This window comes from Hyperolius riggenbachi, chromosome 3, assembly GCF_040937935.1.
Source record: "Hyperolius riggenbachi isolate aHypRig1 chromosome 3, aHypRig1.pri, whole genome shotgun sequence".
Lineage (NCBI taxonomy): Eukaryota > Metazoa > Chordata > Amphibia > Anura > Hyperoliidae > Hyperolius > Hyperolius riggenbachi.
The window spans coordinates 38705391-38720674 of record NC_090648.1 but is presented as its reverse complement, the minus strand read 5'-3'; the positions used below and the strand labels follow the sequence as shown (position 1 = coordinate 38720674).

General features: G+C 48.7%; 1 protein-coding gene across 2 annotated transcripts in view; it reads right to left on the bottom strand.

Moving 5' to 3' along the window:
- Positions 1–15284, bottom strand: part of LOC137560927 (uncharacterized) — a 115637-nt gene that overhangs the window by 48700 nt on the left and 51653 nt on the right. For both annotated transcript variants that reach the window (XM_068272107.1, XM_068272108.1), the window contains exon 3: positions 688–1023. In XM_068272107.1, the coding sequence (XP_068128208.1) occupies positions 688–1023 (336 nt within the window). The remainder of the gene's footprint in view (positions 1–687; positions 1024–15284) is intronic.

The window sequence follows — 15284 nt, the reverse complement described above, 5'->3', positions numbered from 1 at the left end:
GACCCTGGTGGTGCATGTCCTAACCACTTCACCTGGTGGTGCCTAACCTTAACCTCCCCCTTTGCACAAACACCCTTACACACATAGAAATATATGATAACATATTTGATAAAGTAAAATCTGTGCATACAGACAATATAATATGGCAAAAACTATGATGTTTCAAGTTTCTAAAACAATAACATATTTCAAAAACTTTAATGTTCTAATGTTAACAATATTTGTTGAGCGCCCTTTTTTTCTGCTTTGGGCGCCATATTAATGATAAATGCATTAGAGTCTATGGCGGCGCCCTTTTCGTCCACTAGCTGTCAGCATCTATTTTTCCTGCTACCTATGAGCCCAACTGTACATCTACCAAACAACCTTTAACTAGCCAAAAGTTTAGAATACATTTTGGATTATAAATGGATTCCACAATCTCCCACTGTGTCCCACTGATATAAATCATAGACAAGGATACTTGGGATAATCAATGACTGATATGCAGATGCTTCTGATTTTATGCAAATGTATGTACATTTGTATGCATATATATGGAGCTTGAAATTGGATCAATCAATTTAATCCTGGGTGGGACTTGATTGGTCCATTTTCCAGTTTCATATATTTGCATAAAAATGTACATACATTCGCATAAATTCTGAAATATTTGCATAGCATTGATCATCCCTAAATGATACCCACCTATAATTCGGAGCTCTGGCCCCTGAATAATATGTGTATCTTGCTTTCCATTTCTAGAAATACCAACAATCCAGCAATACAAGCCATGGTGTAATCTGGTCACTTGCTCAATCTTAAAAGATAAAGTATTATTCTCAGATATGCTGCAGCGTCCTCTGTTAGTGGTAAGATCACATGCATGGTTGTACTGTGAGGCACTCCCGATGTTGCAGGCAGTTACTTTAAAGACAATGTCTATTCTCTTCCTTATAACCTGGCTGAGCAATGTCACATTGTCTCCAGGGAAAGCATATATGACGGGTCGGGTCCCCAGACTCAGCACTTCATCATTATCATCTGACAAAGAAAAAAAGGACAGTATTACAGAGGTCTAAGCAAAACTAAACTTTTCTTAATCTATATTGCTTGTCTACAACATTTCACTTTCGGTTAGGTATATTTTAAACGTTTTAAATATATATATATATATATATATATATATATATATATATATATATATATATATATATATATATATATATATATATATATATATATATATATATGTGTGTATATATATATATATATATATATATATATATATATATATATATATATATATATACAGGGCTGGATTTGTACTCTTTACCGCCCAAGGCCACTGTCACCAGCCGCCCCCCTTCAGTAGCGAGATTACCCCTCCCCCCTTCCCTCCAGTATAGGTAGCCAGATGACCCCTCCCCTCTTCCCTCTAGTATAGGTAGCCTGATGACCCCCCCCTCCAGTATAGGAAGCCAGATGACCCCTCCCCCTTTCCCTCCAGTATAGGTAGCCAGATGTCTCCCTTAATCCCTCCTTTTCCCACCCCTCTTCAGTATTGGTAGCCAGCTCACCTTCACACCACAGCAGCCATCAGTGTCACTCATTTCTCCACTTGTTTCCAGTGCAGAAGCTTCCTCATTCTTTCCATCTCCAATGCTGCCAAAGTCGAAAGCCACCAGCTACAATGCTAACATGCACAGAGAGCAAGGTGGCTTCTACACAGGTGGCTAGCAGCAGAGTAGAGCTCCTGTGGTGCCCTAGGCCATGGCCTAGGTGGCCATGGCCTAAATCCGGCCCTGTATATACAGTACAGACCAAAAAGATTAACGGATGGTCTCTACATGCCTGGTTCCCACCGTGAAACATGGAGGAGGAGGTGTGATGGTGTGGGGGTGCTTTGCTGGTGACACTGTTAGGGATTTGTTCCAAATTGAAGGCATACTGAACCAGCATGACTTACACAGCATCTTGCAGCAGCATGCTATTCCCTCCAGTTTGCGTTTAGTTGAACCATCATTTATTTTTCAAAAGGACAATAACCCCAAACACACCTCCAGGCTGTGTAAGGGCAATTTGACCAGGAAGGAGAGTGATGGGGTGCTGCGCAGATGACCTGGCCTCCACAGTCACCAGACCTGAACCCAATTGAAATGGATTGGTGTGAGCTGGACCGCAGAGTGAAGGCAAAAGGGCCAACAAGTGCTAAGCATCTCTGGGGACGCCTTCAAGACTGTTGGAAGACCATTTTAGGTGACTACCTCATGAAGCTCATCAAGAGAATGCCAAGAGTGTGCAAAGCAGTAATCAAAGCTGGGTACTTTGAAGAACCTAGAATATGACACATTTTCAGTTGTTTCACACTTTTTGGTTATGCACTATACTTCCACATGTGTTAATTAATATATATATATATATATATATCACTAATATTACCCAACAATGGCTAAACGAATTTAAATGAATTTTGGCACATGTGCTGCTCATCAGGATTCCGGATATCCGGGCAACCCGGATATCTGAACTTTTTTCAGCTATGACCTGGGCCAAAATCCAGATAGCAACCCGCGGAAATTTGGTCGCATACCCGGATATCCGCGGATACCGGTCCGATATCCGACTCCGGGTACTGTTACCATGGAGATGACATCATTGAGCCAATCAGAGGGCTCCCAGCCCAAACCCAAGCAACCAATCACTGAGGGGAACCTTGGCCAGTCCCTCCTGTATATAAGGAGGGGGGCCATGATGAGAATCTTGTCCTTGCTTTTTGACTGCCACTGAGAGACAACTCCAGTGTGTTTGGCTAAGCAAGTGCATTATCACACTAATAAACCCAGCGTTTTTACACATAAACACCTTCACTACACTACTGTTATATTGTGTTGTAGTTAGCTAGTCTGTGTAATTTGTTGGTGTCAGTCAGTCTTTGAGCTGCAGCATGCTGCCTGCTAGTTAGGTCCTGTGTCTGTGTGTATGCTGTGCACAGTACAGGCCTCCTGCTGCTGGCTGGCCTGCTATTAGCTTTAGCTAGCTAGTAGTTACAGTATAGGTAGGTAGGATTACTGTGTTATTGTGTAGTTACTGGGTGCAGTGCTTTAGTTGTTAGAGAGTCAGTAGTAGTGTGTTAGCTAGCTACTACAGATAATTGCTGTGCTGCTGACTGAGCAGTGAGCAGTGTCAGTGTGTCTTGTTCTACTCTGCTGTCTGTCACTCCATGCTGATTCACAGTCCAAGCCCGCTATATTAATAAAGTACAAGTACCCCACATCATCTGTGACATCACATGTAACTTGTACTATGTCTGGCAATGGCAGCCGGGGGAGGGGCAGCAAGGCCAAGAGGAGAGGGAGCAACATTGTGGCCTCCATCAGCAGTTCTGCCGCATCAGTCTCCATTCCGCCGCTAGCCACGGGCCGTCCAGCTGTTAGGGGGAGTCACGCTGCAGAGACGCAGCAGCGTGTAGCGGCCATTTTCAAGCAGGGTCTGCTGCGCAGATTGGAGGAGAAAGACGCCGCGCCTGTGATGCAGCTGATGGTGGATGACGAGCAGGCCACCACCAGCTCTGCAAAACACATTCTGGACGTAATGTTCTTTGTGGAAGAGTCTGAAATGGTGACAGTAATTTGGGGGGGGGAGTCCGTCATCCATGATGCGTCAGCAGAAGAGGAGTTTGAGGCGGGCTCATAATCCCAGCAGTTGTTTGAGGAGGGGGAGTTTGATGTTGATGACAAGGTGAAGGACCAGGACTACCATCCACTGGAGGGGGATGCCAGCTCTGACTCTGAGGAGAAGGATGATTCAGTGGGTCTGGCACAGAGGATGAGCATTGCAGGGATTGGCAGGAGCAGCAGTGGGAATGGAATGTGTGACCCACAGCCTGCTGCTCCATCTGCCACTACTACCACCAGCTGCACCACTCAACCCCAGGCCCCAACCACCACCTGGAGAAAAGCAGCAGCAGCATCCCATTCTGAGCGACGTAAGGGCAAACTGTAATCCCCAATAGGCAGTTTTTTCATCTGCCTTCACTTGAAAGCAAGTTTGTAACTTGTAATGTGTGCCATGTAAAGATGAGCAGAGGGTCTAACCCCTCCAACTATGGCACCTCCAGCTTCATCAACCATCTGGCCAATAAACACAAACCTGAGCACGAGGAATTCAAGAGGCTGAAGGGAGCTGGTGCTGGCCCTTGCAGTGGTCAGAGCACCATAACCTACTTTGCCACGCCTGCCAACACTTAGGCCTGTTCAGGCAGCCAGTCCTCCTCAGTGGTCTCCTCTGCTCCCTCCTCAGCTTCCCGTGCAAGCCAAAAATGCCACCACGACCACCAGGCCCTGCTGAGTGAGTCGTTCGTGGTCAGGGCTCAGCCTCCCAGCAGCCATCGCATATGCCAGCTGAAAGGCTTGCTTGCAAGGGCCATGCCCTCCCAGCTCCTCCTGTACTCGTTTGTGCAGGAGGGGAGCCAGATGCGTGCACTCCTGCAGTGTGCAGCGCCGGATTGGCCAATCCCCAGCCGGCACTACTTCGCACGCATGGCCATCCCAGCACTGCACTGCGGTGAGTGGGTCCATGTGACCATAGACTCCAGGAGCAGCAGGTTCCGGACAGGCCGCTATCTGTCCTTCATGGCGAACTGGGTCAGTTTGGTGGAAGTGGGTGAGGAGGGGACAGCAGCATCATCACCCCAGTGGGTGGTGCCACCCCACAGCAGGGTCAGGGGAAGTGCAGCAGGTTCCACCTCTGATCCGGTTCCATCCTCCGGCAAACCCGCCACCAAACACCCCTGCCTCAGCAGTAGCGTGAAGGCCCGCCACTGCCAAGCTCTGCTGCAGATGGTCACCCTGGGGAAGAATAGACTGTCGGCAGACCATGTCCTGGCCAAGCTCCGAGAGCAAGAGAGGATTTGGCTGACCCCCAGAGGCCTGAAAGTCGGAGAGGTGGTGGCCGACAATGGGGCCAACCTGGTTGCCGCCATCCACCGGGGAAACCTCACCCACATCCCCTGTCTGGTCCATGTCCTGAACCTGGTGTTGCAGAAATTCCTGCGCACCTACCAGGGGATGGACACTCTTTTGGGAGTGGTAAAGAAAACCGTGGGTCATTTTTACCGCTTGGGTGGTGCCATAGCTTCCCTGGAAGCCGTGCAGCTGGAGCTGAACCTCCCACGGCACCGGATCATCATAGACGTTCCAACACGCTGGAATTCCACCCTGACAATGTTGGAACATCTGGTTGAACAGAGGCAGGCTGTCAACCACTACCTGACCAAAGCCACCATGGAGGCCAACTTGTCCGGGACCGGCACCACCCACCTCCTGGACATCATCCGCCCTGCTGAGTGGGGAAAAATGCAGCTGGTGTGCTTGGTGCTGGCACCCTTCCTGGAGGCCACCAACATGGTCAGCCAGAACCATGCGTCACTGTGTGAGTGGGTGACCATGGTGTGCATGCTGGAGAAGGCCGTCGATGCTCTGCTGGAAGTGGGAGAGGCAGCCTTGATCCAGCAGGAGCAGCAGCAGCAACCTTCACAGTCCACCTCTGTGTGGTAGGAGGAGGAGGTTGAGGACTTGGAGGACTTGGAGGTCCCTGACCTTGAAGAGGAGGGGGCACAGCAGAGTACAGCTGCAGTGGTGCAGGGGTGGAGAGAGCAGGAGGAGGATCAGGAATCAGAGAAGGAGGACAGCACTGGGGGTGATGAAGACGAGTATGTGTCAGCAGAGATGGCAGCCCTCTTCCCCATGGCAGCGTACATGCTGCAGTGCCTGCGCAAAGGCCCAAGGGTGAAGCAGATGCATGCTGGGGAGGACATCTGGATCACCCTGATGCTGGACCCACGGCTGAAGGGTAGGCTGGCTCAGTTCCTGCCTGTAGGAGGATACCCTGTGCGCCGAATGAGGGACTTGCAGTGGATTCTGGTTCAGCGCTTGGAGGAATGCCTTTCCCCAGCCTCCCACCCCCCCTGCTGTCAAAGTCCAGCCAGCACAGCAGCACGTGCCTGCATCCAGCAGCAGGTGCCCAACAGACCTGCTGTCTCTGACAAAGGTGCTCTACGCCATGCCAGTACCGCTGCCTACAGAGGAGGTGCCTGCAGCAGCATCCGTCTATCAAAGCCAGAACCAGCACCTGACCCGGATGGTGGCCGACTACATGGGGTCCTACAGCGGGCTTGACACCGACACCCCTATGGACCCCTTGGATTACTGGGTCAAGCACCTGGGTATCTGGAGCGAGCTGGCGCAGTATGCCCTGGAAGTGCTGTCCTGCCCGCCTTACAGCGTGCTGTCAGAAAAGTGCTCTTGTCTGTCCACCCAGTCTGTGGACAGACTGACGTTTAAAAAAAAATCAACCAGGCTTGGGTAGTTGGTGAATTCCTGGCCCCTGTTGTTGGCAAGAGGGGGAAATTAAGTGGCTGAGTGGAAATCACTATGCCTGCCTCCAGGGGCGTAACTAGACATCACTGGGCCCCCCTGCAACACTTTGGATGGGGCCTCCCCACGAAACTTTGGATGGGGCCCCCCACCAGCCTCGCTTTCTGCACAGGAAAACTGAGGACCAATGTGTTTTCCCCATGCAGAGAAAAACACTTAGACTTAAAGGAAACGTCAGGCAATCTATGCTACCCCCAGATCTACTTACACGGGGCTTCCTCCAGCCCCTTGCAGCTGACAACAAGTCCCTCGTTGCAGCTCTGCTCCCAGTACATACATACACACACAGCTGTATTATTTTACTACATGAGAGCACATGCTATATGGAGGAACAACAATGACATGCTGAAAGTAAGATATAGGGCTCGATTCACAAAGCGGTGCTAACCCAGTTAGAGATTTTAGGCGTGATAACCATTGCACCACGCTGGTGAAAAGCCAGTTTAGGCGTGATAAGTTTAGGCAATATGCATGCTTAGTTTAGATAAGTGTAGATCGCACGCAAAGTCCCGCACGCAAAGCAGCGCCATTAAACTCTATGCGAAGTGCACCAGACTATGCTAGCGCAAAACTTTTGATCAGCTGTGCACTGCGGTGCTAACGCAGTTGGGGCTCGATTCACAAAGCGGTGCAAAGTGTTAGCACCATGGTGAAAAGGCCCTTATCACGCCTAAAGTCACTTTAGGCATGATAAGAAGAAACTCGCGCGAAGTTGCCGCGCGCAAAGTTTTGCGCGCGCGCAGCGTCCCCGCTTCGCGCGAAGCTCCCATTAAGCCCTATGGGACTTTGCGCGCGCTCTCACGCGCGAACGCGCGAACGCGCGTTCGCGCGGTAACTTCGCGCGAAGAGCAGGAAAAAGCGGTGATAACTCAGTGGTGAAAAGGTCATCACGCCTAAAGTCTTTTAGGCGTGATAACTGGGTTATCACCGCTTGGTGAATCGAGCCCTTGGTGCTTAAACTTATCATGCCTAAACTTATCACACCTAGGGCTCGATTCACAAAGCGGTGCTAACCCAGTTAGAGACTTTAGGCATGATAACCATTGCACCACTCTGGTGAAAAGCCAGTTTAGGTGTGATAAGTTTAGGCATGATAAGTTTAGGTGTGATAAGTTTAGGCATGCTAAGTTTAGATAAGTTTAGATCGCTTGCAAAGTCCCGCACGCAAAGCAGTACCATTAAACTTTATACGAAGTGCACCAGACTTTGCTAGCGTAAAACTTTTGATCAGCTGTGCACTGCGGTGCTAATGCAGTTGGCGCTTAAACTTATCATGCCTAAACTTATCACACCTAAACTTATCATGCCTAAACTTATCACACCTAAACTTATCACACCTAAACTTATCATGCCTAAACAGAGTTTAGGCATGATAAAGAGCTTTTCACTAGCGTGCTAGGGGCCTGATTCACAAAGCGGTGCTAACAGTTAGCACTAGGGATGGGACGAATCCACAATTTCTTCGAATCCGAATCCGGATCCGAATCTAAAAAGGTTCTCGAATATCTCGAACCTTTCGAATCCCGAATCTAACGAATCCTGCACATACGAATTGTGCGATCCGTGGTATAGTTGCCCGCAGTATAGGTAGCGAGGTAAAGGTGCCTTCAGTATAGCTAGCTAGGTATGGGTGCCTTCAATATTGGTAGCTTTCAGTATAGGTAGCAAGGTATATGGGCCTTCAGTATAGGTAGCAGGGTATATAGGCCTTCAGTATAGGTAGCAGGGTATATGTGCCTTCAGTATAGGTAGCAGGGTATATGTGCCTTCAGTATAGGTAGCAGGGTATATGTGCCTTCAGTATAGGTAGCAGGGTATATGGGCCTTCAGTATAGGTAGCAGGGTATATGGGTCTTCAGTATAGGTAGCAGGGTATAGGGGCCTTCAGTATAGATAGCAGGGTATATGTGCCTTCAGTATAGGTAGCAGGGTATATAGGCCTTCAGTATAGGTAGCAAGGTATATGTGCCTTCAGTATAGGTAGCAGGGCCGGGCCGAGGCATAGGCTGGAGAGGCTCCAGCCTCAGGGCGCAGTGTAGGAGGGGGCGCACAATTCATTTAGCTGTCATTCCTAATTGTGTTTGAAGCAGAAAGAAATAAGACAAGGGGATACATAGCAGTGACTGCAAGCCAGATAACTAGATATTAAGGTGTTGGGGAGGTTGTGGGCCCTGTGGCACCTCTTAGTCTAATAGCAATCAGTGTGTGATGGCTGGGGGGGAGGGATGGAGGGGCGCACTTTGGTGTCTCAGCCTTGGGTGCTGGAGGACCTTGTCCCGCCTCTGATAGGTAGCAGGGTATATGGGCCTTCAGTATAGGTAGCAGGGTATATGGGCCTTCAGTATAGGTAGCAGGGTATATGGGCCTTCAGTATAGGTAGCAGGGTATATGGGCTTTCAGTATAGGTAGCAGGGTATATGGGCTTTCAGTATAGGTAGCAGGGTATATAGGCCTTCAGTATAGGTAGCAGGGTATAGGGGCCTTCAGTATAGGTAGCAGGGTATATGGGCCTTCAGTATAGGTAGCAGGGTATATAGAGGCCTTAAGTATAGGTAGGTATGTAGGTAGGTATAGGGGCCTTTAGGTAGGTAAAGGGACCTTCAGTATAGGTAGCAGGGTATAGGGCCTTCAGTATAGTTAACAGGGTATATAGAGGCCTTAAGTATAGGTAGGTATGTAGGTAGGTATAGGGGCCTTTAGGTAGGTAAAGGGACCTTCAGTATAGGTAGCAGGGTATAGGGCCTTAAGTATAGGTAGGTATGTAGGTAGGTAGGTATAGGGGCCTTTAGGTAGGTAGGTATAGGGGCCTTTAGGTAGGTAGGTAGGTACGTATAGGGGGCCTTTAGGTAGGTATAGTGGCCTGTAGGTAGGTAAGTATAGTGGCCGGTAGGTAGGTAGGTATAGTGTCCTGTAGGTAGGTAGGTAGTTAAAGGGACCTTCAGTATATGTAGCAGGGTATAGGGCCTTAAGTATAGGTAGGTATGTAGGTAGGTAGGTATAGGGGCCTTTAGGTAGGTAGGTATAGGGGCCTTTAGGTAGGTAGGCACGTATAGGGGGCCTTTAAGTAGGTAGGTAGGTATAGAGGCCTGTAGGTAGGTATAGGGGCCTTTAGGTAGGTAGGTAGGTAAGTATAGGGGCCTTTAGGTAGGAAGGTAGGTATAGGGGCCTTTAGGTAGGTAGGTAGGTAGGTAGGTACGTATAGGGGGCCTTTAGGTAGGTATAGTGGCCTGTAGGTAGGTAGGTAGGTATAGTGGCCGGTAGGTAGGTAGGTATAGTGTCCTGTAGGTAGGTAGGTAGTTAAAGGGACCTTCAGTATAGGTAGCAGGGTATAAGGCCTTAAGTATAGGTAGGTAAATAGGTAGGTAGGTATAGGGGCCTTTAGGTAGGTAGGTATAGGGGCCTTTAGGTAGGTAGGCACGTATAGGGGGCCTTTAGGTAGGTAGGTATAGAGGCCTTTAGGTAGGTATAGGGGCCTTTAGGTAGGTAGGTACATATAGGGGGCCTTTAGGTAGGTATAGGGGCCTGTAGGTAGGTAGGTATAGTGGTAGGTAGGTAGTATAGGGGGCCTTTAGGTAGGTATAGGGGCCTGTAGGTAGGTAGGTATAGTGCCCGGTAGGTAGGTAGGTAGGTACGTATAGGGGGCCTTTAGGTAGGTATAGTGGCAGGTAGGTAGGTAAAGTGGTAGGTAGGTAGGTAGGTAGGTAGGTGTCGCTCACCCCCATGGCCTCCTCCGTCCCCTGTGCCTCCTCGCTCACCCCTGCATAAGTATCAACTTACATGTCCAGTGGAGCGCAGACAGAGCGGCAGACCTCGTCCTTCCTTCTCGGTTCCCTCTAGTGGCCGGACCGGCTTTTACTGATGACGTCATTGTAAAAGCCGTCACTAGAGGGAACCAGGAAGTCAGCGAGAGGTCTGCCGCTCTGTCTGCGCTCCACTGGACGGGTGAGTTGATACAAAGTATGCGGGCGGCCGGGCGGAGGAGGCGCGGGGCGGTCGGAGGAGGCGCGGGTCGGAGGAGGACGAGTGCGAGCGGCGGATGCGCGGCGATGCAGCGTCGGGATTCGGCGGATTCGTAAAGTGGAAAATGGCGTCGGGATTCGAATCCACGAATCTCGAATATTTCCCAATATTCGAGGGATTCGTGGATTCGCCGGATTCGTCGTCCCATCTCTAGTTAGCACCCTGGTGAAAAGCCCTTTATCATGCCTAAACTCAGTTTAGGCATGATAAGTTTAGGTGTGATAAGTTTAGGTGTGATAAGTTTAGGCATGATAAGTTTAGGTGTGATAAGTTTAGGCATGATCAGTTTAAGCGCCAACTGCGTTAGCACCGCAGTGCACAGCTGATCAAAATTTTTACGCTAGCAAAGACTGGTGCACTTCGTATAAAGTTTAATGGCGCTGCTTTGCGTGCGGGACTTTGCAAGCGATCTAAACTTATCTAAACTTAGCATGCCTAAACTTATCACACCTAAACTTATCATGCCTAAACTTATCACACCTAAACTGGCTTTTCACCAGAGTGGTGCAATGGTTATCATGCCTAAAGTCTCTAACTGGGTTAGCACCGCTTTGTGAATCGAGCCCTAACTGTTAGCACCGCTTTGTGAATCAGGCCCCAGGTGTGATAAAGGGCTTTTCACCAGCGTGCTGTTAGCACCGCTTTGTGAATCAGGCCCCTAAACTTATCACGCCTAAACTGACTTTTCACCACCATGGTGCAATGGTTATCATGCCTAAAGTCTCTAACTGGGTTAGCACCGCTTTGTGATTGTGAATCGAGCCCCAAGGGCCTGATTCACAAAGCGGTGCTAACAGTTAGCACCCTGGTGAAAAGCCCTTTATCACGCCTAAACTCAGTTTAGGCATGATAAGTTTAGGTGTGATAAGTTTAGGTGTGATAAGTTTAGGCATGATAAGTTTAGGTGTGATAAGTTTAGGGGCCTGATTCACAAAGCGGTGCTAACAGTTAGCACGCTGGTGAAAAGCCCTTTATCACGCCTAAACTCAGTTTAGGCATGATAAGTTTAGGTGTGATAAGTTTAGGTGTGATAAGTTTAGGCATGATAAGTTTAGGTGTGATAAGTTTAGGCATGATAAGTTTAAGCGCCAACTGGGTTAGCACCGCAGTGCACAGCTGATCAAAAGTTTTGCGCTAGCAAAGTCTGGTGCGCTTCGCATAGAGTTTAATGGCGCTGCTTTGCGTGCGGGACTTTGCACGCTATCTGCACTTATCTAAACTTAGCATGCCTAAACTTATCACACCTAAACTGGCTTTTCACCAGTGTGGTGCAATGGTTATCACGCCTAAAGTCTCTAACTGGGTTAGCACCGCTTTGTGAATCGAGCCCCAAGGCCTCGATTCACCAAGCGGTGATAACTCAGTTATCACGCCTAAAGGACTTTAGGCGTGATGACCTTTTCACCACTGAGTTATCACCGCTTTTTCCTGCTCTTCGCGCGAAGAGAGCGCGCGCAAAGTCCCATAGGGTTTAATGGGAGCTTCGTGCGAAGCGTCGGGTGCTGCGTGCGCACTTACGCGCCTACGCGCGAACGCGCGTACGCGCGGTAACTTCGCGCGAAGCCCTTCTTATCATGCCTAAACTGAGTTTAGGCGTGATAAGGGCCTTTTCACCACGGTGCTAACACTTTGCACCGCTTGGTGAATCGAGCCCCAAGTCTTTAGAACTTTGCTGCAGTGTGAGACAGATGTTTTTTTACGAACCCTAGGGAGCAGGGACAGAGTACAAATTCCAAAGTGTGTGTGAATCGTTATCTGTGTGGTGGACACATGCAATCAATATAACAATGCTGTGAGAGCAGAATACGTTTTTTTTCTCCATGCCTTAAGCTGTCAGTCTCTCAAACTTTTCCCCCCACGCCCCCCCCCCCCCCCAGCAGGAGCAGGGCAATGCAGCAGGTATAACGTGTGCCAGGAGCATGTCGGACGTGGCACGTTACACCTGCTGCACACGTTACACCTGCTCCTGCTGCCTGTGCAGCTCCCACCGCCAGGCTGCCACAGGCACTTGGCACATGTCACGTGGCACTTGGCACGTGGCACTTGGCATGTGTCACGTGGCACATGTCACGTGGCAATTGGCACGTGTCACGTGGTACTTGGCACGTGTCACTTGGTTATTGGCATGTGTCACGTGGCACTTGGCATGTAGCAATAGGCACATGGCATGTGGCACTTGGCACGAGTCACTTGGCACGTGTCACGTGTCACTTGGCACGTGTCACGTACTAAGTGCCACGTGACACGTGCCAATTGCCACGTGCCACGTGACACATGCCACGTGACACGTGCCAAGTGCCACGTGCCAAGTGACACATGCCAATTGCCACATGACACATGCCAATTGCCACATGACACGTGCCAAGTGCCATGTGCCAAGTGCCAGTTGCCATGTGCCAAGTGAAACGTGACATGTGCCAAGTGCCACGTGACATGTGCCAATTGCCAAGTGCTGAGTGACAGTCAGACAGTAGAGGAGAAGTCACTAGTGCACACTAACTGTCACACTGTGTCACAGCACAGCAGTTCTGTAGAAGCTAACACAGTAGTACTACTACTCTAACAACTACTAGCACTGACTGCAGTACTACAATACTAACTACACAATAACACAGTAATCCTATTCCCTAATCCCTAACCTAACCTATACTGTAGCTAGCTAAGGCTAATAGCTGGCCAACAGGCAGCAGCTGGTCTGGTCTGTGCACAGCACACACACAGACACATATAATACAATAGTGTAGTGTAGTGAAGGGGTTAATCACTGAACAGCTTTAGGTTTATCACTGTACACAGCACTTGCTAGGCCAGCAGCACTGCAGCATGTCTCTCAGTGACTGAGCAGTCACACAGGACAAGATTTCTCATCATGCCACCCACAGGGGGGGCTGGCCAGGGTTCCCTTCTGTGATTGGGTGCCAGGGCTTAGGCTGGGAGCCCTCTGATTGGCTCAGTGAGGTCAGGTGGGGCTGGCCAAGGTTCCCTTCTGTTATTGGTTGCTAGGACTTCTGCTGGGAGCCCTCTGATTGGCTCAATGATGTCATCTCCTTAGTTACAGTATTCAGATCCGGATATCCGCCGGATATCCGGGTATGCGACCAAATATCCGCAGATAGCTATCCGGATTTGAAAAAAAATCTGGAATAGATAGAAGAGAATGGTAGAACGGCAAGGCCCAGCAATGAGTGTGGCCTGGCCTATATGCAGTGTATAATCCACACAGACAGATATTAATAACAGATACAGTTGGAAGCTATGCACAGCTTATGATAGACAGTGTGTGGGCTTACAATAGAAGAGTATAGTAAAACTACAAGGCCCAGTAACTGACTGCGGCATGTATGCACTGTGTACCCACACAGACAGATACCAATAATGAATACAGTAGCAAGCTAAGCCTAGCTTATGATAGGCAGTGTTCTGGCTTGCTTGCAATAGTTAGAAGAGTGTAGTAGAACTAAAAGGCCCAGCAACTGAACGTGGCCTTTATGCAGTGTAGGTTTAACCCACACATACATATATCAATAACAAATACAGTAGCAAGCTAAGCACAACTTATGATAGACAGTGTGCTGGCTTGCTTGCAATAGTTAGAAGAGTATAGTAGAACTACAAGGCCCAGCAACTGACTGTGGTCTGTATGCAGTGTGTCACCCACACAGACAGATATCAATAACAGATACAGTTGAAAGCTAAGCACAGCTTATGATAGTCAGTGTGCTAGTTTGCTTGCAATAATTAGAAGAGTATAGTAGAATTACAAGGCCCAGCAACTGACTGTGGCCTGTATGCAGTGTGTAACCCACACAGATATCAATAACAGATACAGTTGGAAGCTAAGCACAGCTTATGTTAGACAGTGTACTGGCTTGCTTGCAATTCTTAGAAGAGTATAGTAGAACTACAAGGCCCAGCAACTGACTGTGGCCTGCATGCAGTGTGTAACCCACACAGACAGATATCAATAACAGATAAAGTAGCAAGCTAAGCACAGCTTATGATAGACAGTGTGCTGGCTTTCTTGCAATAGTTAGAAGTGTATAGTAGAACTACACAGCCCAGCAATGACGGCGGCCTATATGCAGTGTGTAACCCACACAGATATCAATAACAGATACAGCTGCAAGCTAAGCACAGCTTATGGTAGACAGTGTGCTAGCGTGTTTGCAATAGTTAGAATAATATAGTAGAACTACAAGGCCCAGTAACTGACTGTGGCATTTATGCAGTGTGTGTAGCCCACACAGACAGATATCAATAACAGATACAGTTGCAAGCTAAGCATAGCTTATGCTAGACAGTGTGTTGGCTTGCTTTCAATATAGATAGAAGAGTATAGTAGAACTACAAAGTCCAGCAACTGACTGTGGCCTGTATACAGTGTAAGTGTAACCCACCCAGATATCAATAACAGATACAGTTGCAAGCTAAGCACAGCCTATGATAGACAGTGTGCTAGCTTGCTTGCAATAGTTAGAAGAGTATAGTAGAACTACAAAGCCCAGCAACTGACTGTGGACTGTATGCAGTGTGTGTAACCCACACAGACAGCTATCAATAACAGATACAGTAGCAAGCTAACCACAGCTTATGATAGACAGTGTGCTGGCTTCCTTTCAACATAGATAGAAGCGTATAGTAGAACTACACATCTCAGCAATGACTGTGGCCGGCCTGTATGCAGTGTGACCAGTGTCTCACACACACACACACACACACACACACACACACACACACACAAAAACAAATAGAACAATATGAGCCCTCAAAAGTGCTTTATATTTGGAGTGCTTTCAGCAATCAGCAACAAACAGAAGCACCTAGCTAACTGTCCCTGATAGTGCAGCA